This window comes from Melospiza melodia, chromosome 2, assembly GCF_035770615.1.
Source record: "Melospiza melodia melodia isolate bMelMel2 chromosome 2, bMelMel2.pri, whole genome shotgun sequence".
NCBI classification, from domain to species: domain Eukaryota; kingdom Metazoa; phylum Chordata; class Aves; order Passeriformes; family Passerellidae; genus Melospiza; species Melospiza melodia.
Window position 1 is genome coordinate 117290114 of NC_086195.1, and position 27716 is coordinate 117317829.

The window sequence follows — 27716 nt, forward strand, 5'->3', positions numbered from 1 at the left end:
CCGCTCTGACATCCCAGTCCCGCCCCATCACAGCCCTTCTCCATCATCCCTCAGCCACCCCCGGCCCCAGGCTGTGTCACACTGCCTGTCCTGTCCCAGACCTGCGGTCCCTGCCCTGCCACACATCAGCCTGGCCATCCGCTGCTGCACCCTGGCTCGTGACGGTGTGCTTCCCCAAGAGCTCATGGAGACCCAAACCCTAACCCAAACCCACCCTGGGTTTTTAATACAGTAAAATGGGCTAAATGCATGCATAACTTCTGACCTCCTGCTTTCATTTAGGAAAACTCTGGATGAATGTCTGTGGGGTATTTCTAGCTTTAGGAAGACATCAAATGGTGTGATAAATGCCTCTGATGTCATACAGGAACGACATGGGGTGGTTTAGTAAGCAGAGAAACAGGCAGATAACTGAGATAAATTTGAAAATGTCCCCATGCAGTCATGCGTGGCAATGACGTGCTTACTAACAGGCTCAAGCAGAGCCTGCCTTCTCCTGGGCTCTAGAGAGCTCCTGCCTGCCTGCATGGAGCCAGTCTGTGTCATTTCCATGGCAATCTGTCCGGGTCCTTTGACAGGGACTTCAGCAGGTGACCAGAGGTACCTGGCCCAAGGTTTCATTTCTGAACAAAGACTGAAATTACAGGGCTGGGCTGTTTCCTCTGCAGACCTTTTACATATGAATGCTGCATTAGGCACGTCAAACTTCTGATTACATATTATGGCATCAGTTTTATTACAAGCCATTGTTTAAACCTCTGCAGGGTAGTCACAATTTAATCTCTTGCTTGTAAAACAACCACAGGAAATTACCCTTACTCTTCACTTGATGTGTGTAGTCATTGTTTCTGATGGCCGTGTGCTGGATGGCACCATGCAAGGGGGCTAAGGGGATTAGTATTTCTTTGGGCTAAAGTGTGGAATGCAAAATTAAATATGACTGTTCTGTGTCTCTAGATAACAGTAGTTTCCTTGATTATAGCAAGGCCTTGTACCGTGCCTCTTTAATTTAGGATCATCCCTATCTTTAACTTGTCATTATTAACTCATATTTTAATGGAACCAGAAATGTTTCGGTTTGGAAAGTTATGATTGAGCAAGATCATGACCAGTCTGACATAAAGAATAATAATATACCAGTGAGATTTACCTGCAGCTTTTGTATCCTTTACCTTTCAACATTATTGATGTAAGGAGGGCCATAAAAGATGACAGACTATTGACTGGTTTTGCCTGCTCGTTCCCACACAGATGCTCTGAATCATTCAGAGGTAGCAGTGGTGCCTCCACATATGCACTCTGGTGAAACCCAGAGTGGGCTGTAAATTCAGTCCAAACCTTTCCTTGGTTCAGGTGTAAAAAGATGCTCCTGGGTTGGGTTTTTTTTAGCCTAATTGCCAATAAGCCCCCACACAGGCAAATAGTTTGACATCATCATAATCAGTGCTGCAAAAACCAGTGAGATCACTTGTGTGTTTGAGTGTGTCCCTGCAGCATGAGCTTAGGGGGTTTAGCAGGAGCACTGCTGGGGGTATCAGAGCCAGGCATTGCCTACTCCATGGGGCCCTGGAGATGCCTGGTGATTCAGAGCAACATTCTTCAGATTTAATGCATGTGGTAAAGACACCCATGGTGAACAGTTTCCTGGTGATGCCATATCTCATTTTTGCTGCTTATGTGAATGGGAAATCATTCTAAAATTTCTCTACTCTTATTTTTTTTCCTTCTTTATTTTGAGTTGTGCCAGCTGGCCATAATTCATTTTACAACTTGGGTGTATGTTCCCAGGTTGGCTGGTAGTCCTAACCTAGCAGGAAAGCAGCAAAAATCATCTGGAGCCATTATTAGTGAAAAGGGGATGTACTCTGTGCTGGGGAAATGACTGCTGGCAGCAGGCTGAATTGTTTACCACCCTCTTGTCCCATTATCCTAGATGCTAGTAGGGCTAGTGTCCTGACTAGGGATGAGTGACAGTACTGGAGCAGGGATTCATCCATCAAGCATGGCAGAGAAGGAAGAGCAAAAGAATTGTCTTGCCTTAAAGGAGATACTAAACTGAGGGTCAGTTCTCTGCTTTACCACAGACTTTTCTGTGGAATCATTCTCCCACCCATTTCTCCTCACTGCTTGTACTTGCTGCTGAGAGACCTGATCTGAAACCAGCCATCATCCATATCAGAGACCACAGGGCAACTGCAGAACAAATAATTGTTGGAAGGCGTGTCCCATGAACAGTGTCAAATGAAGCTGGTGTTACTGTCCCCCATGCTTCCTTTCTAGTTTGTTTCCTGCCGTTTTTCCAACCTGATTTATCTCATGTTGCCCTGGTTAGCTCTTTTCAGTAGGATGGATAATTTAATTTTGTCTTTTTGCATTTTGCATTATTTTCCTTCCTTCGTGGTCTCTTTCTTCATGCTTGCCTGCTTCTTCATCTGTGTCTTTTGAGCATTTTTTGATTAAATTGCCTTTTCCCTCCCTATGTCTTTTTTTTTTTTTCTTTGAGGCTGTTTTATTTCTACCCACCAATTTATCTCCTCCTCTCCATTTATCTTCCCCGCATCTTTTCCCCTACCCCTCTCCTATCTCTTCCCTATGAATGCCATCTCTCCCCCTTCCTGCCCTTCCTCTTCACATACACACACACGGAGCAGTGGAGGAGATGTGGCACGGGCACATCAAGGCAGGATAGAGCTTGTTCCAAGCAGGCAGGGCACAGCTTGTTTCATGTGTGTTATTGGAAATGCAAACGCACACGCACAAGAGCACTGACTGTTCTCCCAGCTCTTTTGCTGAAGGATATATACGAGGAACATCAAACACCTTTGTGGTCTTTTAGATCCAGACCATTTTCAGCAGCAATCACATGAGCCGACAAGGGGATCCCTGAGGCAAATCATTCCCCTTCATCCCTACTTTGAACACAACTGTTTTCAGGGAGGTGAAAGTTTAAGAGAAACACAACCTATCTGCAAGCATTTCCACAGGGGTGATTTCAGCAATTCCATGCAGAGGAATTGTACACTGTGTGCTCCAGCAGCACGGCCAGCATGGCCTTCTTTCCTCTTTTGCCTGCCTGTAATAATACTTTCTAAACTGAGAGGGGAAAAGAAGCATGGTCATGGGAGAATACGGCTGTCTGGTTTTAGCAAAAGCTTGAAGAATAGTGTACCATCCACTTGGATTGAGGTAGGCTTGAGTTCATGGTGTCCTTTCAAGGCTGAGATGTAGGACATTCCTTTGAGTGCTCTACCTACCAAAACAAGAAGGTATTTTGGGGAAAATAAAGAAAAAAAGACCATTCTCTTTCTCAGGCTGTGGATCACACTTGAATATGCTCCTTTCCCAGGGGTTAGCATCTTTGTGTGTTCTGTCTAGCTTTTTCTCCATGACTAACTATTCCTTTCATCATCCTCTCTTTTTGCATACCAAATGGGCCCTGTAATGCTGTGAATCACAGATCTATGAACTCCCCAGCCACAGCAACACAGCTCCTTTTCTGGTTCACATCTCTTGTATATTCAAGAACAGTTAGTCACACTTTCCTGCTCCCTTTCCTCTGCTCTCCAACTGCAGAAGGAGCTGATATTTTTTGAAACTCTCCAAGCTGAATATAATATATTAGATATAATTTCTGTATTTTCCCCTGTAGCCCTAGTGCATGAATCATGTCAGAGACAATAGAAGTTAAATGAAAAGAATTGCAGAATTCCCAGCTGCCACATGTGTGTCCTAGCTGGTGTAAAATAGGATAAACAGCTCTGCCTAGACCTAGGAAGATTGTGGAGAGACCAGGCAGCTCCAGTTCATCTCCTCTGTTAGGCAGAGAACAAAGAACTCTAACAAGAAGGGTTAGGTACTGATGGGAAAATCTTCCTAGCAAACTGTCTGGAGATCTCCTGCTCTTGGATGAGGGCTGTCCTTCTTCCTATCTTCTTCCATGTATGTGGTGTTTGTTGATTAAAAATTTCGTATTAAGTTTGGGCAGAAAGTTGAGGATTTTTTCCCATCAGCATTACTGAATTTTTTGAAAATATTTTCCATGAACAGCAACTAAAAGTTAAGATATTGAATTACTTTTGGAAAATATTGATCCATTTTTGAAACCAAAACATTTGATTTCAGTGTTCTAAAATAATTTTTAAAAATTATTTGTAATTATCCCTGTGAGTACTTTGGTATTCAGATTTTGAAGTATGACAATAAAACTGAAATTCCCAACCTTTAATTTCTAAACTGTCCTTTTCAGGTATCTCCATCAGTTTCAAATTACTTTTTTTTTTTTCGCTTTTTTTTTTTAAGCTGGACATTTGTGTAAAATAGATTGGTTTTTTACCAAGAATGATTTGATGAGTCAACATTTTTTTCTGATTAAAGGCTTCTCTCTTTTAAACACCCAATTAGTTCCTTCAGTGGCTTTTCATCATTGATCTGTCACTTAAAGTTTCTTAATTCTCTCTAATTGGAAGAACTGGAATTATACATTTTAAATTCAAGCAAAAACAAACATGAAGCTGTTGTAGCATAGTAGTAGCATGGCACTGTTGGGTATATTTATATTCTTTTATATAAGGAAAATTTGTAAAAGGAAGTAGGAGAGATTTTCATTATTACCCCTTTTTCGTAAATCCAATTTCATAATAACATATAAAGAGCTATGTCATTGGACTGTTGTTCAATAAAATGCTGGGAAAAAATACAGAAATAGTAATCATAAAAGATTGTTCTAGATCATTAGATAGATACATATTATCATAGGTTTTATTTAACTCAAGGAATATATGGTTCTGTTACAGTTCAGCTGTTTAAGCAGCTCCTGCATGATGTCTTCAGTTGCAAATTCTGGTTCTATTTGCAAGATAAATCATATTGCCTTCACAGGAGCAAATGCCAACTGCAGTACAGTGCTTCATGCATTTAGACATGTCCTTCCTGCAGCAGGTTATCTAGTTTTCCTGTATAGAGTTAGATGATAAGTATTTAAATGCTTACTCCATGCACATAAGTCCTTCTTTGCCAAATACTTTCTGTATAAATGCAAAAGGATTTGCTGCTTTGCAAAATGATCCCTTGTGTTTGCAGCAATTAGCATTAATTGCAAAAATTGACTGGCCTGGAAAATGAGTGTTCTGAGGGGAAGGCACAGATCTCAAATTCTATAAGTTAATTTAAAAAATAAATGGGCTACTGTATCAGCAGACCAATTCATCAATTCAAAAGACAAAATTCTAGCTCAAATGCATCAAGTGTTTTATCTATTCTTATCTGTTCCTGCAACCAATGACAAAGAAATATTTAAGTCAGGATGCCAACTTCAGAAAGCTTTCATTTTACATTCATCAATGTATTTTCATTCTGTCTAATCAAAATGCTTTTAGGGTTGATGGACTTCTGAATCAAATAACAGAGTGTAACACTGATACCACAAAGGTAATGTCAGACTTAGATGTGTTTGGGGATATTAAGTGTAGCTACTTTGTTGTCACAATGTTAAATTCCTTTTTGTCTAAAAGTTATAGTTCTTCACAAAGGATTGTTAGTAATGGTTACTGGTTTAATAGGACATGGTGTTTCTGAGCTGGTTCAAAACAGCAGCATGCTGGGAAGTATGTGAGATATGGGTGCTCCTGCTGCACCATGGCTTGGGTGGGAGAAGCCAGCTCTGTGTGGCACTCAGGACAGTGACTGTCACAGATGTGCTGTTTTCCAGAGAGGCAAGATGGCTCTATGGTAATTTAAAGTTAATGTATTGCATTTCATGTGATAGACAGGGCAAAAGGTATTGGAGAACTGGGACCAGAGAGAGAGCTTGTTGCCCTTGAGAGGAAAGGATTAGTTTAACACCTTTCTGCCAGCAAAAAGACTCATGAAGGCTGAATGAACCTTATAAGTTTGGAGTTCTGGTCTTGGATGATTATTCCAATGTTTTTAGCATTTCTCTCAATTGCCTTAGCTACAACCATCCTCCCTGTATCTCGTCAGTGGAGTTGCCCTTTGGGCTGCTTAGCAGCAGGAAGGCTGGCACACATGCCTGTAAATCCCTGGAATAATATCTTAAGAGAAATGGTCAAAATGACCAGCTCACCTTCCAGAAACCCCCTCCAGGTTCAGCCCTGCTTTGTTCCTGGTTCTTCATAGCCACGTCTTGCTACAAGCATTAAGGATTAGGAGGTATTGTGCAGGGAGCTGAAGGCAGATTTCTGCCTCTGTGATTTAACTCTTAACCTTTTCTCTAGTCCTCATCCTAAACCTCTTTGTTTAGAGAAGGAGAACTTGATTTGTTCAAAAGCAGACCAAGCAGTTGAAACCCACACCTGTGGAGAAAAATTGGTCTTTTGATTAAATCAAGCTCTTGATAAAAAATGTGTTGTGAAAACTCTACTTTCTAAGTAAAATGAACCTCTGTAAACATAAAATATTCTAGCCCCCAGGAATTTTAATACTGCCAGAATGTCTGATACAGTTGTAGCTTTGTTGCTGCATTTCTTCTGCTCTCATTCTGTGTTGGGTGCTGTGGTAGCCCAGCCTTTATTGCCATGAGAGGTGGAGAGGGGCTGTACACAGCAAAATCTCAGCTTCTCAAGAGGGACAGAGACTGAGGAGCACTGTGGCTCACAGAAACTTTAGGAGAAGCTCAAGAGCTTTTAACAGTGATGTTAAAGGAGCAGTGGGCATGTTCAGCGCCTGAATTGCCACAAAAAAAATCAATCAATCAATCAATCTGTCAAAGCAGCAGTTTCTTTACATTCTTTTTTCAGTGAGGGCTGGGGCAGGGCAGCTCTGTGACTGTGTTGGTTTTTCAGGACATGAAGCTTCTTGTCATTTCCTGGAAAGCTAAACCTGCCAGATTTCACTAGGTTCTGGCGTGTCTGCAAGTGTAAGAGGTCTTAAGCATTCTGGTCCCAGGCCATGCCATGCCCCTTCTTATGAAATGCTTGGTTTTCTATTACAGATTCCTGTTTACAGTATTCCAGGGTCACACAGTGTTGTGAAATGTATAAAGTGAACCCCAAAACTCAGCTCTAAGGCCAAATGGTGCAGAAAGTGGTTGCTGACACTGTCCTTTACAGTGCTTAGAAATAACCACTTTGCAATGCTGGCTGAAGACTGCTTTGTATCTTACTCCTTTCTTGGTTTTTGTGTTTTGCTCAAGGTGGCATTTTTATGTTCCTCAGATAAGACCCTCCCCCTTCACAGGCCCCTTTCATATTTAAAGCTTATTTAAATCCCACCTGATTTGTGACAGTGGATGAGTGATGCTGTTGATGTGCAGTCTCACAAGAGCAAAAGCCTTTTATGCTGTGTCTGGACTGTGAGTCATTTTGTGGATGCAGAATACTTCCACATTTTAATTCCTCTGGTACCTGCTGTCATTCAGCTGTATCTCTTCTTTAACCCAGGAAGATCTTACAACTGAGGAGAAGGCTTTTTGTGATGGCTTTTAACAAAAGCTGTCTTTTTTATGAGTTTGTTCCTTGTCTTAACTCATATACTGAGAGTTAGTCACTTTTATCACTCAGATTGAAGCTGTTCCTATTCTCACACATTGAAGAATGTTCCTATTCTCACTACATAAGAAAACTTCTAAAAAGCAAAAGTTGTTAAATTGTTTCAACAAGCAGAAACTGATTTTCAAAAGTATGTTGTGCCAGACTTGCTAATTTTTTGTTACTTCTGTAAACAAAGATTTATGGCATAGCATTTTCTGCACAGTAGTTATAGATATCTCAAAGGGAAAATGATTTTGCAGGCACATTTCCTCTGGTAAGACAGACCAGTCCTTCAGCGTGGTTAATATTTGCTCTTGCAGAGCACATTCAGCCCCTCCTTAAATCCAAGGCTGTGCTGTGGGTTGAGCCCACCACAATTAAACCTTAAATTATCTTTGCAAATACACCAACATATTTTACTGTAAATCTGCCAGCCACAGTAGGTACTCTGTGCTGGATCTGAAATGGCAGCACCTCATTGTGCTTATTCAGACCCTACAGTTCCTTTTGAGTCCCAGAATGAGAAGCTCAGAACTTGCAACTCATCTACAAAAGTCTACACCAGTTTCAAGATGCTTTTTAAGAATATCTTGGATTGTTCAAGTTTTTGCTGGGGATTTTGTGGTCCTATGTTCATTCTGGTGGAAGCAAAGAAACCTTAAAATCCCCCATTACTTTCTTCACCTCAAAAGGTGTATTGCAGAAGAGGTAGGAAGCTCTCCACAAGTGGGTGGAGAGTACCTCTATAGGATTTATAATCCTGTAGATAATCTTACAAGATGTGTGACAATCTTCAATAACCTGAGATCCAGATTACGCAAGAGATAGTATGAAAAGAGAGGTGTCCTTGTTGTTTCCCCATCCCTCAAAAGGGTCATGAAGACCCAGAATGCATGTCTTGAAGCTGTGATCTTTTTCTTAGGTAAAGCAATGCAAACCCTTTCTTCCTTTTATATATTTACTTATTCATTTGTTTAATGGAGATTTTTAATTGAATAAAGGGATACTATTATGATCAAATGATTCTTCAGCTGTTAGCACATACTTAACACTGCATCAAATGCACTGATTGTAGAAAAGTGGCAATTTATATAATTCTAAATAAAGTCATATATTTCCTAGAAGAATAGTTACAGTAATTATACCTTGAATTTGACATTGATATTGAAAATAATCCAAAACATCTGAAGTTAACACCAACTGTACACAAACAAAAAAATTTGACTTTTTAAAGGTACTGATTCTGGTGACAGTTTGAGAAGACCAGCCTTTGAATTCATGTTATATGCATTTGAGAGCTATGCTGAGCTATGCTGAGCACACAGCTACTGAGCTGCACACAGCCAATCTCAGCAGATCAGAATAGCTCTCAGCATCTCACCTCCTGCCATTAGGAGTAGGGATCAGCCAAATGAAAAATGATGCTCTGATTCCATCTGGATGACAGTAACACCCTGGATGATAAGCTCTAGCTTATTTTGCCTTTCATAAATGATTTTAAAATAGAGACATTCTACATTTCTTTACTAAATGTAGTCCTCAAGAGACAGTAAGTTAATTTTTGTTCCCTCTGCATTTCCTAAAGGCTATTAGAAGGGGCTAGTCACTGAAAGCTATGTATTTATACAGTGAAGTGCTGAAGCTGGGAAGCATGGCTTTTAAAAAGAAACAAAAACCAAAACACCACCCAGCTTCCAGCTTGTGGCTTCTACTGCATTGAGGGTTAAGCACAAGGCAGGAGTCACTGATCTGCTGAGATATCAGTTATTGAGACCATCACCAACATTTTACCTGTTAGAGAGAGAGAGAGACCATTTCCCAGCTCTGGGCTTTTATCCTTATATTCTAATTTTAGGAAGAAAAATGTTATTTTCCTACAGTTGAAAGATGCCAGCCAAAGCCTGGCTTTGTCCAGAGTTGTGTGTGAGCAACATGTGGAACTGAAGAGCTCACTGCAGGAAGAGGAATGAAAGGCAAGATGGATTGCTCTGCCACTGGCCTTTGACCACTAAAGTAACTCCCATGCCACAAATTAGGACATGAAGGATTTGCTTTTTACCTCATGTAGAACCACTAATTTCATGTATTGTTCTGGTGGCCTTCCTTTTGAACAAGTTCATCACAGGGTTGTGAGGGCTCTTCAGGAGTCCATAACACTGCATTCCTTATTCACTCAAGCTTTCTGCTTCAGCCACCTTAACTGTTGTGTGTATACTGTCAAAATTGATTTTTTAAGGTTATACATCACATACATTGAAGAAATGTACATGAAGAAGTACACGAGGAGTTGCTCAGGGTCACACAAAGTGTCCAGTCATGTACATAAGGTGAGTGACTGTCAATAGCCTATAGTAGTAGTTGGTAACAGGACAGCTGCTGAGCAAAACATAACTGCAGCAACATCTCAAGAGTAGATAAGTTAATACCTTAGATTTGAGATTTCTGTTTGGTGGGTTTTGGGGGTTTTTTTGTGGTTTTTTTTTTTTTTTTTGGTGTGTTTTTTGTTTGTTTATTTGGTTGGTTCGTTTTTATTGAGAGAAAAATCACAATTAATGAGACTCAGAAAATGTGTTCACAGGATAAGTATATGTAGTACTGCCAGGAAGCCTGCTTTAATCTAATAAACAATATTTAGGATTCAAGCTTTTTCATAAGAGAAGAGAAAGAAACTGTTTATTATAACAGTAAAGACATGTTTATTTTCCAATATTTTCTCTGGCTGCTTCAAAATAAGCTGCAAAATCTATTAAAACTTGAAAAATCTTGTGCTGCATTCCCTGAAGAAAGAAAATTTAAGACTGTGAAAGCTTCATGAGTGTTTAATAATAGACTTTTATAGTCTTGACTAAGCAATGGTGATGATGTATTGCAAGATTAATACATAAATCATTAGGAAGCTTTAGTCATTTTAATACAGCCTATGTTTTGCTTAATTTCCTGATTCATCCTAAGGCACATATTGAAATTTTGTGCGGCCTTTCATTAAAAAGCCCAGCATGTCAGCCACGTTTTGCATCACTTGTCTTTTAATGGAGCACATAGCAGCTGGGCTCTCTGCAGTTTGATCCTGGTGCACTCTGCCCTGCAGGTAAATTAACACCCAGGGAATTGGGGAGCGCTGATGGGTGAGAGGAGAATGATGTGCAAGACAATTGTGAAAGGTTCACGTCAGGAAACCTTCAGGGCTAGCACCGGCTGGGTTAAACTGATCTGTGTGCCAGCCAGGATGGTCACAGGTCCTCTGAGCTTTTTGCTGAGAGCTGTGGTGGGGCACAGGGTGCTGTCCGTGAGTCCATGATGTCTGTTAGGTGTGTGCACAACGCGAAAGGAGCCCTCAGTGAGGGTGGCAAAGCTGAGAGCAGCGAGAGAGCCCCGTGCACAGGAGGGTGAAGGGAGTGATCTGTGCTGGGCACCACAGCTTCCCCCTGACCTCACTTAATGCTCTTTACTAAACATGGGATCATCTGCTTTAAGCGGGAGACCTCTGTAGAAAACTGAAGCCAGCCTGAGGAGAAACAAGTAAGACTGCCAAGAGATGTGCTAAACATTATTTCAGTTTTCAAACTGGGATAGCAGCTGAATCCGTATTTAAACACCTAATTAGCCACTGCAGGCTCCAGTTTGAAATTTGGCTTCTCATTAATTTTTGAAAATACATTCCATAGGGAGACTGCTTCTGGAGACAGCACCATAGAGATAAGTAGCAAAAATCAGCTAATCAGCTTCTGGTGGAAAAAAAAAAAAAAAAAAAAAAAAAGAAGAAGAAAAACAATAATCAGCAAACCTCAAGGCACTCACTCTAGAATGGAATACCTACTTATTTTTTCTTGCAAAAAATCAAAACAATCCCTTCCTTTTCTCCTCCTGAATTTTTACAGTAGTAAGTCAAATCTGTAGCTTATATTGCAAAAAATCTTAAACCAGAAGTAAGAATTTTGCTAAAAGAGTATTTGGACACAAAATGCAGAACCTGCTTTAACTTGACCCTTTATTCATCTATATAAAATCCATAAAAGATTATTTTTAAAGAAAGAAGAAGGTTTTGTATATTGCTGCTCTCTTGGAGAGATTTCAAAGCAGCAAATGAAATTCTGCCTGCCTTAACTCCTTCTGTACTTTTCATTTAGTGAGTTGTGCACTTGTGAACCTTCAGAAAATATGGAAATTCATTACATCAATATTATTTTACTTAGTATGCAATTATATTTTTATTCATTGTAAATACAGAGCATAAAGTTCCAAGAGAGGCTAGATTTAGATGCATAGGCTTTAAAGCCAGATAATTCCATGTGCAAGAGCGATACATATTATGGTTTTAAACTAAAACAGGGTAGATTTAGACTGGACAAAAGAAAGAAATTTTTATGATGGGGATGGTGAGGCACAGAAATGGGTTGTCCTGAGACAGTGTGGATGCCCCATCCATTCAAAGCCAGGCTGGACGGGACTTTGAGAAATCTTGTCAAGTGGAAAGATGTCTCTTCTATGGTAGGTTAGAGGAATTAGGTGATCTTTAAACTTCCAACCCAAAGCCTTCTGTGATTCTACATGTGTGTACTTAGGAGACAGAATCGTGGTGTAAGTTCAGGTGCCTACTTTTCTGATACATGAAGTCAACACTGGATGTAATGAAGTCAAATAACCAGTGTTGATTTATTTTTTCAATGTGGCATTTAAACAATGTGATTCTAATAAAATGGGGTCTGACAAAAAACAGTTGTTCAACAGAAATCCTCAGCAGTTCTGTGTTGTGTTATTCCTCTGTCTTATGCAGTCCATTGGTGTCAGATTCCTGGAAAGCAAAAAACACACACACAGAAATTGGGAAGAGAAATCGTTGCAGGGCCTCTGCCAAAAGTTTTTGCTCTGTGTATCTAATTTTATATTCTTCATATCTATATTATTTTATTGAAGTCTGATTCCTGGCTGCCTTGCAGATCATTTGCATCTCTGCACTGTGATATAAAAGGCTTCCTCATTGATTGGGTAGCTTTTATATCTTCTCAGCACTCATGTTTCTCTGACATACATACCTATGCAAAATATAACTCTTTGGAGGATCCAGCCCTTGTAGTTCATGCTTCATTGCCACAAGGTAAGTCAAAACAGCGCTCACAGAAAATGTGGGAATGGGGAGTCATGGGGAGCATTCAGCATCCTCCTGCCTGGCATCTGAAGATTACCAAAGGCCCAACTAGACCCAGGCAGAACAAGTCAGAGTAGTCCCCAGCTCTGCTTCCCTGGGAGCCCCTTGCTAGATAAGGTGGCTCTGGTTCAGCTCGGGAGCCCGTCCCGTGCCCCAGCTTGCGTTCAGTGGGGAATGGTGGCGCTGATGGAGCAGTGCCAGGGGCAGCTGCCAGCTGGCTGCCGGAGGCGGCTCGGGATGAAGGCTGCTTCCCATGGGTACTGTGAGCTCTGCCCCACGTGGCTGTGCACAGGAGAAGCTTGTAGCAGCTGAGGATCTGGTCCTTCAAGTTAAAGGGGTTGGAATATGCATGAAGCATAAGGTGACATTTTGAGCGTCTCAGATCAGAGCATGGACGTTACTGAATTTAAAATGTAACTGCAATTTCCTGACTAATACCAAGTCACTTTCATATTCATGCAGTGATTGTTCTTTACTCTTTAAATAGCCCATTTTGCCCAAAGGTGCAGGTGAAATCCTTATGATAATGAAGATATGTTATGCAGCACGGTACAGCTGAGGCAGTTGGGTGGTGCAAGGGCCACCTGTGATCAGCTGTCCTTTTTGGTCCTCAATTCATACCATGGTTTTGTAGACTGCTTGTGATTTGCTTGTACATAAAAAAAGACAGGAAAAAACAAAGATATGCACTGGAGGCTCGATGTTGTTGTCTGTTGTTGTCTTTTCCTTCCTGTGGCTAAGCTGTATTATTTACTGTGGTGTCTCCAAGTTTCTGAGTTCTTGCAGATAACATGGACAGTAAAATTGCTTCAGTAGCCTTATACCTCTGTAGAGAGTCAGCCTGATTCTTAACACCCAGGGCTTTCTGTGATGAAGTGCACAGGATATTATACATATGATATTCAACAAGAATAAGATAACAAAATGAATTCATATGTTTGCTATTCATTCAAAATAGAAAAAAAACCTTGCAGGTAGTAACGGCCACAGAAATCACAGGCAGGCTTTCCTGCAGAGTAAGGGCATCCCTAGTCTGGACATTTCTTGCATTTAGGGTGAAGGTGTAGAGGATGGAGCTGTAGCTGTGGCCACCACAGAGATAGGACAACATCTGGGGGAAAGGAAGGAATGAGGAAAGAGAGTTCTGTTCCTGGGTGGGTGCCTCTCACCTTTCACCAACAGGTTAAGGTTCTGCTGCTGCATGGACCTAACCTTCCCCAGGCTTTAGCAGAGCCAAAGCAGATGGGCTGGAGTGGTTCCACTGCTCCCAGGAGCCTGGTGCTTTAGGCTCCTGCCTGCTTTGCCTCTGAGCTGTCTGTAATGCCACCATTTCCCTTTGGTTCTGCTTAGCACAAAAAAGGTTAGATGAGAGGCTGGGGTAATTACAGGAGTAAATTGTTATGGCATAGAAATTTGTGGAAGTGGTGCTGAGGTCTCAGTCAGTAAGAGCATTTTAAGTGACATGCCTGCTAATTTGCCTGAAAATAGCCTGCTTATTAAAAAAAAAAAAAAGAAAAAAATAGTACTTTCATTGCGTGCATGCAATGAAACTCAGCTCAGCAGTTCCTAGAAAGCTTAACTTGAAAGAAAGGCACATTTGACATCCATGACATCCAGATGAGAGAGGTGCACAGGAATCTCATCAGGTAATATTTTACTGTAACTCCTGGAATTTGTGTGCCTTTGTCATACCTCTTTGGCACAGACCCTGTCAGCCATCTCTGCTTCAAAGCTATATAAGGCCTGTAAACTATGGTTACACTTGCAGCTGCTCTCCTTGCTCTATCTTTCTATCCATCTCTTAGCTGTGCACAATCTGGTGTGTGACCAAGGCAGCTGCAATGAGTGCCTCACTCATCTGTACTGCTCCCAACACAGGAGCCTTCAACTAGTAGGTTCTGATGCAGTAAAAATAATAATAGCAACAAGAAGTAGTATGACCAGTCATGGATTTAACAGGGAATGGGGTGTGTATGTTTGGAAAGAGCAGAGTGAAAGAGGGGAGAGAAGTTTAAGGGCCTCCAGGTGATGATAGCCTAGAGATTTATGCCTCAGCATTTCTGGTTTAAAGAGTTTGACAGAGAGATTCTGGCAGGTATTGTGTAATTTTATTTTAATATTTTTCCCTGCTATAAATAAGACTTGTGTCTGATGGAATAATCACCAGAACTTGAGTAAACAACACGCCTGCCAATGATAAGCTGTTTCTTCTGACGACTCAGTGTATATCTGGATATTGCAAAATGTGGTACATTTGATGTTTGTGCAATTCTTTTCTCCTTCTGGTTATTTTTACATGCATCTCCCTCTGTGTTTCTCTCCTGTGTACAGATGTTCGTATTCACCCCATGGAGCCTATGCCCAAAGCAAACTTGCCCTCGTGTTATTTACCTATCGACTACAGCATCTTCTGACTGCAAATGGAAGCCATGTGACTGCTAATGTAGTAGACCCTGGAGTAGTGAATACTGAGCTCTACCAGCATGTCTTTTGGGTTGTGAAAGTGGTCAAATGGATGACAGCCTGGCTATTTTTCAAGGTATTCCATTTTAAAATAATTTTGTTGCTGTGCTCCTGCATTGTGAAATCTGCAGTCGGCCTGGAGCTGAAAGTGTTTCAGAGTTTATAATAGTGTAAGGTATTTATTTCATTTCTCTGTGCTGATGAGATGTACAAAATCAATAAGGACAGGCTTTCCAGCAAACAAACATTTATTTTAAATGGAGGAAGCAAGCTGCCACAGTAGGGAAAGGGAATGCCTTTCACAGTCCTTGCCTGTGCCCTGGTAATCTCTGCTCTGATCTATCCACGAGCTTCTGGGCTGGAACGGGGGCAGGACATCACCCTTACATGGAGCCAGAATATGCAAAGTGTTCCTCAGAAATGACTTGTTCATTCTCTTAAAGAGAAGCAGACATGATCTGGCATGGTCTACATGTGCACAACACGTTACAGAGAGGAGGGCAAAGGGAAGAAGAAAGCTGTACAAAAGTGGCAGTGGGAGGTGGCTGTGCTCCAGGATGTGAGGTCCAGACACTTGTGCTCAGTGAGGCAGGACAATTTTTAATTAGCTTTTTCACTCTAACACATACTTGTAATGGTACTTGATTTTTTATTATCCAATCCTGATCTGCACTAGGAAACAAAAAGTTGTTTAATAAAATGGATCCAGAAGTGGGGCAGACTCAGTTATGGGCAATGTTTTGTAGGGGTGTAAGTAGATTAAGCTGAAATCAGTTTAGCTGTGTAGGTGAAATCTCCTCATGCACACAGGCCTTTGAAGGGCTTGTGCTGAGAATGTACTGCTTATAGCTCTTTCAGAAAGTAGTTTTGGATTAAGTAAATGGAACCTGATTCCATTAGAGAAAATTAAATGTCCTAATTAAAATGAAGTATTTTACATCAAGGAGCATGTCCCACAAAGCAAATTAATTTTAAACTTTGATATGGAAATATCAGTTGCTTTCATTTTAGAAATGAACTGGAGGCTGGAAGAGTGACTGTAAAATAAGATGCAAACAAATAAACCCATATTTAAAAAAAATAGATTCTTGTGAGTGCACCTTGAATATTGCAATAAAATTGTAATAAGAATGCTCATAATCTATAATGCATTCTTAAAGAAGCAGACTGCAGCTTTGCCAAACCATGTCCATTAAACCTGTTTTCCCTCTTGTGATTGCCATTTTAAATATCAATCTTGAGTGGCAGTGTTTTTTCATTGGACTCACTTCACCTTCCTAATATAAAAGTTTCATGTAGATTTTTAGGTTGTGCTTAGAATTTCTTCTGGAGAGAAAAAATTCTTGCATCTGAGAGTGAGTTTCAAGTCTCTTGTTTTTTGCAGTTCTCAATCCCTCCCAGTTTTATTGACGTGCCCAGGAGACACTTTTGTATTATACTGGTGATGTTTAGACATTGAATTGGATGTTACTGAACATTTAAAATGATTTATCACAAGAGGGATTCCCATGCTTACAACTCTAACAGCCCTGCCACTGACAGTTCCTGATCATTTCTTTCTTCTTTGGATGTGATACTGCTCAAAAGAAGTTCTGCCTTGAAATAGGTGACAGACAGACATACTGATCTGTATGGAAGAGCAATGCCCTTACTGCCTGAAAAGCAAATGTATCAATTGCTTTCTGAGCCAGAATAACCTCAGCTCTGGATGTCTGAATGCTTCAGTTATTGAGGTTGAGATTTTCACATTTTTGTCTAACACTCAATGTGTTTTTCCCAAAAGCCAGAGGAGAGGGAAATTTTTATTTTCTCTTTTCCCATCCTCCCTTGGACCTCTAAGCTCCAAGATCTACTCTTTGCTTATTGCTTAGGATATATCTGTGTGTTTGGGAGCACTTCAGCCCAGAGGAGCGCCCTGATTGGCATCACAAGGAGGTGTTTAGCTCCACAGCAAGCTCACATTGAAAGCCTGCCTGGCAATTTCAACAGTGCTCTACTGAGGGCTGTAGTATTCAGCATTCAAGCCTGAGTGAGACTTGTGTTGGTCTCGTGCATTAGGGTAAATTTCCCCTGAGAAAAGTAAGAAAGAAAATACCAGAAAATTCAGTTTTCTGGTAATATTAGCTGATTGTTGGTAGTATGGATTTTATTCTCCCCTGGAATTTTGTTCCTGAGCACTTATATGAATCTTCCTTCTAGGATTATAGAAGTAATGCAGTGAAAATGAGGTGATAGATCTTTCATCATATTGACTTAACTAACTATTGTCACCCTGAAGTTTTCCAGAGTGGGTTCTAAATGTGTGCTGGAAATTGCTTCACTCACTGCAACATGGCACTCTTGAGAGCCAGCCCAGCCCAGAGAGCTGCAGTGAGGAAATACATCACATCGCATTCCCTCAGGAGAGAGTCAGCATCTTGTTTGATTTAATTCCAAACAAACTGCCAGAGCCCCCATCACTTTTCAATGCATTTCTGCCAGCGCTGGTGCCAGTCATGTTCAAGTCAAATACCTCCTAGGGACTGCAGCCTGGCCCCCACCTTCCCTGGGCTGCTCATGTTGGAGGCAGCTCAAAAGTGTGGCAGACAAGGCTGTCAGCTCAACATCCGCCTTGGAGCTGCCTCAAGATATTTAGGTACTTAAATGAATAGACTTGCAGTCTTGTAAATAGGCCATGATACATATGCATAAGTTACTCAAAGTATTAACAGCTTGGTTTTCTTAAAATTGCAAAGCATGATCTTCTAGACTTTATATATGGCTCAGAAAAGTCTTGGCCAAATCAGTTTGGTGGTTTTTTGCCCCCACAGGTTGCAGTGAAAGGCATTGCTGTAGAAATAAGATAGAACAAACTAAAGGTTCTGGTGACGGTCATAAAGTTTGTGAAATTGGTGCTGCCCTTTACAAGTAACATTTTCATTCTTTCTCAGCTCAATTCTTTCTCAGAAAAGTTATTGTCTGCTGTGGTACTCTAAATTTACACTTTTCAAATGTTTTCTCTGTATTTTTCATACACATGGACTGGACCTGTCACACAAGAGACAAATTATATCTATTACTCAAAAAAATATACTTCTATCCCTATGATTTTTTGGTAAATAGAGCCTGATGAGCTGACAGAGTCTTCTGTGGAATGCAATGAAGTATGTCATACTTTAGTAATTTTTAACATAAATTCATCTTCTTTTTGAAGAGACAAAGTCCAAACTAATAAACACTAACTAATAAACACTAACTAATTAATGAGATAGTAATAACTTGAAAAGTAATTCATTGAGCATCAAACTGCAGTTTAGCTAAGTGTGCAACACACCAGCTTTAGCATTGGGTACCGTGCAGGCTGGAAACCAGGAAGTACCATTTCCTTCCCAAGTGTTTCTGCATCTGCAGCAGATCCGGAATATTCATTCTTAAACCAGATGGTCTCTGCTTGTGATACAATTAAAATGCCTAGAGCAAACCAAAAAAGTTGACTCTCGTTAATGTCCGATAACAGGGACTGTTCTGCTTCGTATGACTTCATTATGGCATCAAAGTAGAGACATTTGACAGATAGCAGTGTTGTAAAATTCCCCAAAACCTTGTTTATGACAAGCTTGGTGAGCATGTCATTACCAGATATAGAGTCCCTGGTCCTTTCAGCCAGCTCAGATTGGTATTTAGGAAGGCATTGTGGAAGGAAGGCTTTGCATCAGATCCTGTCTCAGCTGTCATTTCCAAAGACATAGTGCCAGATAAGTGATTATTGACAGACAAACTGAAAATGAGTAGGATTAGTGACCCTGCCAGCCTGTAAAAATGAAGGGAAAGGCTTCAGGAACATGTGCTAGATAGATATCAGTCAGTATAAACTAATTCTTTCCCTTCACCTTGTCAAAATAGGCTTAACATTAGTGCGATTTTCCTATAACATTTTTTAAAAAATGCTTCCAGTCAGTAAGCAAGTCTAGAAAACAAGATCTAAAGGACCTGGATTCATCATTCATGCCAGAGGACATAGTCATGCAGGTCTTATTGCAGCATTTCTTATTCAAACTGTCCCTTTGGCACTGTGAATATAGTAAATTTATTTCATCCTACCCCCCAGGTGTCAGAAGACAAACACATCACCGCACAATAACACCAGCTGTAAGAGAATGAGAGTAATTAAATCCCACAGCTGAAAGCAGCAATTCATCAGCATCAACATTTTCTGTGCATGAGAGTGTGTGGTCCTCACATAAAGCTAATCTGGGTCTTTCTCACAAAAATGAAAACTTGCAGAAACGTATAATTTGCAGTTAATTTTTACAAAAGGTTTTTCTGGTCAAAAACATAGAGAAGAAAACAGTCTGCTTGAATCCAGTAACACTGGTCTTTCAGCAGATACCATTTTTACACATTGGTACAGGGATTTAAGCTTTCAGAGCCATAGGTATCTTTTTCTATCTATTAAGTATTTTATTATTTGTACAGCCATAGAATGATTCTAGAGGGAAAGATGAGGGAACCATCCTGAGAAGGCTAGTAAATAATTCACTGTTTAATTCCCAAATCCTGATGATCTGGGTTTTATTCTTGTATATGATCTCCTGGACTTGGTTAAGTGTCCAGATCCTGCCTGTTATGGGGTATGTGGATGGAGCTTGGCTGCTTTATTTATTGTAACTGTGAGCACAGAGCCCTCTGAACACAGAGCCCTGTGTGGTGCTCCAAGTCAGATCAGACCCTCTAAGGCAGGCTGGCCCTCAGTGCACACATAAATAGCATTGGACCCTCGTCTCCACTGAACCTGTGGCCCCCTACATCCCAAGATATCATTATTTTTTCTGCATATTTTCTTAGCTCTAAGTGGTTAAAATATTTATTTGAAGGGACATGCTGAGAGTTGTGACAGGATGTTTTGATGGCAGGGAAATGAAGGATTTGTGTTGCTTGCCCCAGTGTATGGGACACAAAGGAGTGTATAGATTGCTGTAGAGGACAGCACAAAATGGGTGGGATTATGTCACAGTTCATCACAGGGAGTCAAGGATGTTGAAGTTCTTGTTTATAACTTATGTGGAGCAGCTGCTGCTGTGATTTATCCCCAAACCACACCCAAGCTTCCTCTTGAAGGGTGCCAGTTGGAACAGGCTGAAACACAGGCATGGAGCAAGCAAAAAATGAAGTAGTGTGCACAGAGATACATCTCACATCCTGTCCTGCAGTTTTAGTTGTTTAATTAAAATAAGCATCCTTTCTTTTCTTTTTCTTTTCCCTTCTCACAGTGTGAAATGGGAAGATTGTTTTCCCTCTCTCAAAATTGTTCAGGAAAACTGTCTCTATGTCTAATATCGCCTAAAGGATTCACCCTTTTTAGCCCAGGAAATGATCTAAAGGAAAACAGGTTAGAACTACACTGTGCACTATGTGAAAACCCATGCTTGCACTGTGTGAAATTGTTTTGGACATTTCAGTATGCAACTGAAATGTCAGAAGCTGTGTGTCTTACTGTGTAAGAGAGGGTTTATCCTTAACTCTGGTGTGTTAGAGGATTGCTGATTTAACCTGACAGCCCAGGAAGATTATTTATATGAAAGCATTTAAATTTGTATCCAAAAGAGTGGGAAAAATAGTCCCTCCATTGCTTTGCTGGGGTGAGAGTAAGTAAACAGTTAAGAAATTGTGAAAATATATGAGCCTAACCACTGTTAGCACATCAGAACCTATCATCCTGTAATCTGTAACTGGTTTCATATTCAGAAACCACAGAGTTAATTAGGAAAGACATTTTCCATCCATCAATCTATTCCTTGCAGTACTTTCCTAAGTATTTGATTAATACCTTTGTGTGGTAATCTATTCCCAGTCAGACTTGATGAAAATGGAAAAAACACAAAAATGGAGGATAATTTTCCTGTGGCTCAAACACATATCAGGGACTCTGGACTGATTCCTCTCAGTTTAAAAGAAAGTCTCCTTGATGTCTCTGAAGTAAAGATCTCAAAAAAGAGCCTGAAAGATTGGGAAATTAGAGAATCTTGAAATTTCCACTGGAACATTAGCACAATCTTTTAAATTATGGGATATAATATCACACTACTGTAATTCTTCCTCATGCATCAGAGAAGTACTAAGTCAATCACTATGTGCTTAAAATTGTCATGGAGTATAACTCTACTTGGAAACTTGAACCCACTTGTCGCCACTACTCTTTCTCTTCAGTCTATCTCTCAGAGAAAGAACAAAAGAGAGAGAATGCAACCCCAGCCTCAGTGAAATGACCCATTCAGCAAGGGTAGGAACAGGAGTTGCAGGCAGTTTCTGTCTTCAATGTGAATGAGTTGGAAAACAGAGTTAAGGAGAAAGAGCACTGGCTTCCCTTGGAAAACCCTCCAAATTAGCTTAGGAGTGAGCAGCAGTTTGGAATTAAAATAAAAATATGCAGAAGAGTAAGTGGGGAGTGCATATTCAGGTATATTTTATATATATATTAATATATTTACATAATCATATATATGTATATGGTCTATCTAAATTCCTCATTGCTTTGCTGTTTGTGAGTTATGTGTCCCTAAAAAATAAATTTGTATTGAAGAGTCCTATTACCTAAAGACCCTATCCACTACAGAAATATAATTTTAGGAGATGTTGGAGATCTGCAGGTCCTCCTTTCCTGCTCTTTGAATATGACAGTCTGTAAGTTAGCAGTCATTGAAGGAGACTGAAAAACGTTTCAGTGTGAAATAAGGAAATTCTTCCATGAACAACACAGACACAATTTTTGGTTGTTTTCCTGAGTTTTCAAAGGTTGCCATAAAATGTCATGTTCTACCAAGAAGCAGAAAAAGTCCCCTTTTTAGAGGTCTATGGCATTTATGCCTGGAAGTCACCTCTGACAGGTCTCCTGGTTCATAAATCTCTGCAATATAAATGCCAGCATCAGAGGTGTGGTTTCCTCACGGTCACTGCTACAGGACCTGCCTTATCCTAAGATAAATATCTACAGCTGGACAGCTGAATTAAGTCCTTCAAGTGGCAGTTTATCCCTGTGAATGACAAAGGGCTCCTCTGGTGACTAGTTCACCTGTAGATGTCTGTGCTGTATAAAGCTGGTTAAGATTAATACTTTCCAAAGGTGCATAATGTTAATTTTCTAGGGTGTTTTTTGTTTGTTTTTGTTTTTGTTTTTGTTTTTTTTTTTTTTTTTTTTTTTTTTTTAACGAACTGAAGGCGGTAGGATTTTGGATGTGCAGAGGAGAGAATAGGAACTGTAAAGGTTTGTTCTTAGATCTGGGGCACAAGTAATCTGCTATCAATCTAGTTTTGCACATGGCAGCTCAGCTGTTAGACCATTTCCCGTATAAGTGGGAAATGTGCTCGTGGGCAGCTAGAGATGAGGAAATCCCAGTTACTTATGAAATGCATTTCTCATATATGCTTATAATCTATTGTGTGCCTTCACTACAGCAGCCCTGGGTGAGGAAATCCCAGTTACTTATGAAATGCATTTCTCATAAGTGTTTACAATTCATGGTGTGCCTCCACAGTTTATCACACAGATATCGCCATGCATTTACATGGGTAGTTATGTGTAATGCAACACAACAGTTGTGTGTACTCCCTGTGATATTTGTAATAGCCTAATGTTTGTAACAAGGGAGAGCCATGGGAAGCAAACACCATCTCCTCTTTGAGGATGAACTTCAAACAGTAAACACACTTTTTAAAATAAAATAGGATCATCTGCCACCCAATTTGTGAGCTATGAAAACTTTTAGTTCAGAAGTCACATGAATAGCTCTGGCTTTGGTAATGACTATAATGATTATGATTGCAAGCCACAAACTTCTGTGTTGCATTGTAGAAAGACTACTGAGGTACTATATGATGTAGAGGTTCTTTTTGTTCCCATTATGTTCTGAGCTAAATACTTGGGATTTGGTGGATTTTAACAGGTAAACACAAGAAGAGACTGTGGTTTAGTGCCTCTAGTCCCCATTTTTTCTAGAAGGAACCCGATCCTAGATGTGGCACAAACACACCATTAATTCAATCTCTCAAGAGCTAGTGGTTTGTGGACATTATTACATATTCAAACATTCTGTTTAAATTGTGTCTGTGAGTCTCTTCAGGGAAAATTGACTATATCTGTGTGGTGCCATCTCAGTGCTGGGGAAAGGGGAAGTAACCACAGAGTTACATTGCCACAGACCAGGCGCTCTGCAGGAAATATAGAACAAATGCAGAAGAGGATTTGGATGAAACCAGAGCAATGTGCAATAAAACAAGAACAAACTTGGACAGCTTATCAGAGATGGGATTTATAGTGGTATTTATTTGGCCCATTGTGCTGACCTACTTTTCTGTCACTGAAATGGGAAGGAGGTGCTGCTGCTGGTCCTAGGCTCCGGCACAGTCTGAAAAACTGAGTTGCTCCCCATGTCTCCTAGTTGGTCATCTAATCTTGGAGCTAGCCACTACCAACTTACAAGCTTAACTTACTTACAATATTTTACTCAATTTAGTTTATCTGTTACCTTTTGAATCAATAGCAGGGGCCAGAGTTGGTGTCCTGGCAGGCCTGTTTTCCCAGGGCTTTGCTGCAAGAGGCACTGTGAGCCCCAGCCCAGCCATGTCACAGCCCTGCAGCCAGCAGCAGTTTGCTGAGGCTGGCTATGTCTCAGGAAGAGACTTACTCAGTATTATTGCCTGCCAAGCTTAAGATGCAAAATTCAGTCTTCTACAGTCTGTCACTTGTCATACACTATCCTAAGATGATTAAAAATGTAGAAAGAGAAAAGATGTCTTGTTGTTTTTGGAGCTCAGAGTGTTGAAAATAAGCTTATACAGACTGTTAGTATATTTGGGTTCCTCCCACCTGGAGTGCTGCATCCAGCTCTGGGCTCCCCAGCACAGGAAGTGCATTGAGCTGTTGGAGCAAACTCAGAGGAGGGACACCAGGAGGATTAAATGGATGGAGCATGTCTCCTACAAGGAAAGGCAAAGACAGTTAGGATAGTTCAGCCTGGAAAAGAGAAATCTTTGTGGTGACCTGCCTCTGGCGTTCCAGTATCGGAGGCAAGCTTACAAGAAAGACAGACAGAGACTTTTTTTACAAGGACATGTAGTGACAGGACAAGGGGAAATGGTTTCAAGCTGAAAGAGTACAGTTAGATCGGATGTTTGGAAAAAATTCTTTGCTGTGAGGGTGGTGATGTGCTGGAACAGGTTGCCCAGAGAGGCTGTGGATGCCCCATTCCTGGAAGTGTTCAAGGCCAGGCTGAATGGTGCTCTGAGCAACCTGGCATAGTGGAAGGTGTCCTGGCCCATGGAAGTTGTGTTGGAAGTAGGTGATCTTTAAGATCCCTTCCAACCCAAACTATTATTCTAAAAATGATGTAGGAAGGACACTGTGGAGCTGTGTACTTGTTTTTTTCTGTCAGGGCTGTACATTGTCCAGTTACAAAGGCTGTTTTTACGACTGCCCAAGCTAGTTTTTTCAGAGAGGAGTTCAGTTATCACAACTCTCATGCATCACAACCAGTAACAAGAGCTTAGGTCCCCATTTTCCTTTGCACATGAAATGATGACTTCCATCACCATGAAGTTTGTGGTGCACCATCGGTGGCTTTATACAAGTGTAGCTGATCAGAACCTGCTAAAGAAGTAAATAAGATCTGAACACAAAAGCATCCAAGTCTGAATCTTACTGCATATTCTTCTACCAAGGATTATCTGATTTGATTTCATATCATCTGTGTGGAGTTCTGTTCTTTTGTAAAGCGTGTAAGACATGTCTGATCCTGCTCCTTAGAGGTTCTCCTTGATCTGGGGCTGGCCTTTTATTTTTCTTGCCTGGTTTAGGTTGTGCAGCATGTGTCCTATTTTATATGCCTGTTATCTCGGGAAGTGGATTAAGGCTGGCACAGATACACTGAACCCTAATCTCTTTAGAGAGCCTGCAAATCTCCAGAGGTAGTAAGTACTTCAAATGTTTATATTACTATGTTCAGCTGATGTTGCTTGAAATCCATTCAGGAAGATCTGAAAGAAAGGAAGCAGGGCATTTTGCAATTGTCTTTTTTTAATTACCCCGTTAATATTATTTTATATACACCTAATTCTCAGTTTTCATTTTAGTGTTTTTTTTTGTTCTCCTTATTGTAAGGAAAGCCTCAGGCACTATTTTCACTGCAAAATATATCTAAAACCTAATATCTTGGCTGTACAACTTCTCCCATGAGAGCTTTGACCCATTTGTTATAGTTCTAGGTTAAAGGCAGATTGCTGGTGTCATTATTTCCAGCTTTTTGAAAAAGTGATAAAATATGAAATGCATTTGTACTCAGTTACCTGGATTTGTCATCTACACAGTGGCTTATGCAGAGGAGGCAAGGGAATTATAAAGTACCTCCAGTGCTCAGAAGCAGCTCTTGTACACTTGATGTACAATCTGTCGCACATTCTCCTGGTTGGAAAGAAAGAATTTGCAGTCATTAGGCTTTATAGATGTGAGCAGGTACCATCCTGCTCAAGGCTGGCACCAGCACTGTCACTCTTACCATAAAGACAACACACCTTTGGTGAGCTGGAATCAGTTTGACTCTGTAGAAACTCTTGGAAATTTTTTCCTTCTTTTTATTGTCAATTTATATCAAAATATCTAGTAATAGTCTCTAATCAAACAGGAGTAAGAAAGCTTTTAGGTAAAAAATTTACTCAAGATAGGAATGAATGAAAGTAAAGTGGATGTGTATTTACTTTGAGAAACTGAGAAAGAAATAAGCAAAAAGAAGAAACTTGTTTCTAATCTTTGGAATTATACTCTGGGAATGGCTTCCACAGTGTGGCAGCTATAAGAAGAGTGTTGTTTTTATGATGGAGTAGAAATAGGTTTTGGAGAAGACCAGCTGATAGGTTGTCTGCAAAATTAGATCAGAGATGTCCTAAGCTCGATTGTTGCTTCTGAATCCTTTTTGTATTTAAAATCCTGGGGTTTTTTTGACCCAGGTTTACCTGGTTTGCTCCCATGCTGAGAAGGAAAAATGAATCCAGTATAAGAGTACAAAAGCGAAGATTTTCTAAGAAATGTCCATTGTGATTTTGAACTTGTTGAGTACCTATCAAAGTCATCTTTAGGAAAACCTTTGGTGAATATGCACCATTTCTTGCACTCACCTCCATCCTTGCCTTTCTTGACAGTAGTTCTTCCAGTTTGCTTATGAGCTGTGTTGAACTGTCCAACAGTCTCGTCCTTGCTTTTGGTTAGAGAAGAAAAAGGGAAGATGACAGCTATGGATCAGCCTGAGGAGCCTTCAGTGAAAATGAGATCTTTGGTTGTCCTGGTCAAAATATCTCTGCATGCTCTTAAAAAAAAAGGACCCAAGATAAATTGCAAATGGAGCTGTAGAGATAACCAACATAGCCAAGCTACCTGTTCTAAAATTAAAAAAAAAAATCATTTTTAAAATTTTTTCTGATTTTTTGTCCTTTTAATTTAAACCCTGATGTGATATTATAGGGAGGTCAAAACTGAGTGCTTGATCTTTCTTGAGTGGGTCTTTCAAATCAGAGCAATAGACTTGCTGCAGACTACTGGTCATGGATCTGTTGTGAGAGCTGAAATGTGTCAGTGCTCCAAAAGACTGAGTAAAAGTTTCCCCCTGATATAAATGACTGTCTAGATTTGAAAATAAATCCTTTGGATTATACAGAAAATTTGAACTGTCAAGAAATAAATGGTGTGGTGAACTGAAACATAGGTCTCAAGATACCTGCAATTTAGCTGTATTTCAGTAATCTCTCACTCACCTTTCATTGCTGTCAGCAGCCTGGAGGGTTTCTGTTATATTTATGATGGAAATATCTGTCAATGAATCATGTCACTGAGATGCATGTGGTTTTTCCACTTCAAGGAATTACTAAGCACTCCATAGTTTCTGTGGTAAACACCATATTTCTGGGTCATTTGTACTACTAGGCATTTCTTTATGTAAGTATCTTTCTTGAATAAAAAAATCTTTATTTTTATGTGGTAGGTGGAAGGTATTTTTGTTAAGCCAGCGCATATAATTTTATTTCATGGATTTACATGTTTTCACTATCAGCTAGTATTTCTGTAAAACTTTGGATGGCAGTAGGTATTTATTAACAGAATTTTGCAAGTATTAATATGGCTTCTTAGTGCCTTTATCACAGAAAAATAGATGTACCTAAAATTCAGGAGACTGAGTACCTCTCATGTTTTGGAGTCCCTTTGCTTAAATTTGTGGAGATTAGATAATTTTCATGTTAAAATATTACTTACTTTCAACTATAGAACTTTTTAATATACAAAATTATGTTAATAAAATGCAATTTCCTTTTTAATCATATACTAACCAAAAATGTAACCTACTGTAGGTTTACAAGTCAAACAGATATTACTAAGTAGTTTTCAATAATATTCTTCTACTCTTAACCTTACTCATCTGCGGTATCCAAGAATTTTTAGGGAAGATAGGTAATAACTCTAACAAAATGCAAAGGGCTGAATATTTTGGGAGACTGGAAGATCTGCTGTTTGTTATTGTCACCATAGGTTATAGATGAGAACATCTGCAATTGTCCTCCAGCTAATATACTTTTGGAATTAGAATAAAGGGCAGAGCTACAGA

General features: G+C 40.1%; 1 protein-coding gene across 3 annotated transcripts in view; it reads left to right on the top strand.

Moving 5' to 3' along the window:
• Positions 1–27716, top strand: part of DHRSX (dehydrogenase/reductase X-linked) — a 161936-nt gene that overhangs the window by 117040 nt on the left and 17180 nt on the right. For all 3 annotated transcript variants that reach the window (XM_063149680.1, XM_063149678.1, XM_063149679.1), the window contains one exon: positions 14965–15172. In XM_063149680.1, the coding sequence (XP_063005750.1) occupies positions 14965–15172 (208 nt within the window). The remainder of the gene's footprint in view (positions 1–14964; positions 15173–27716) is intronic.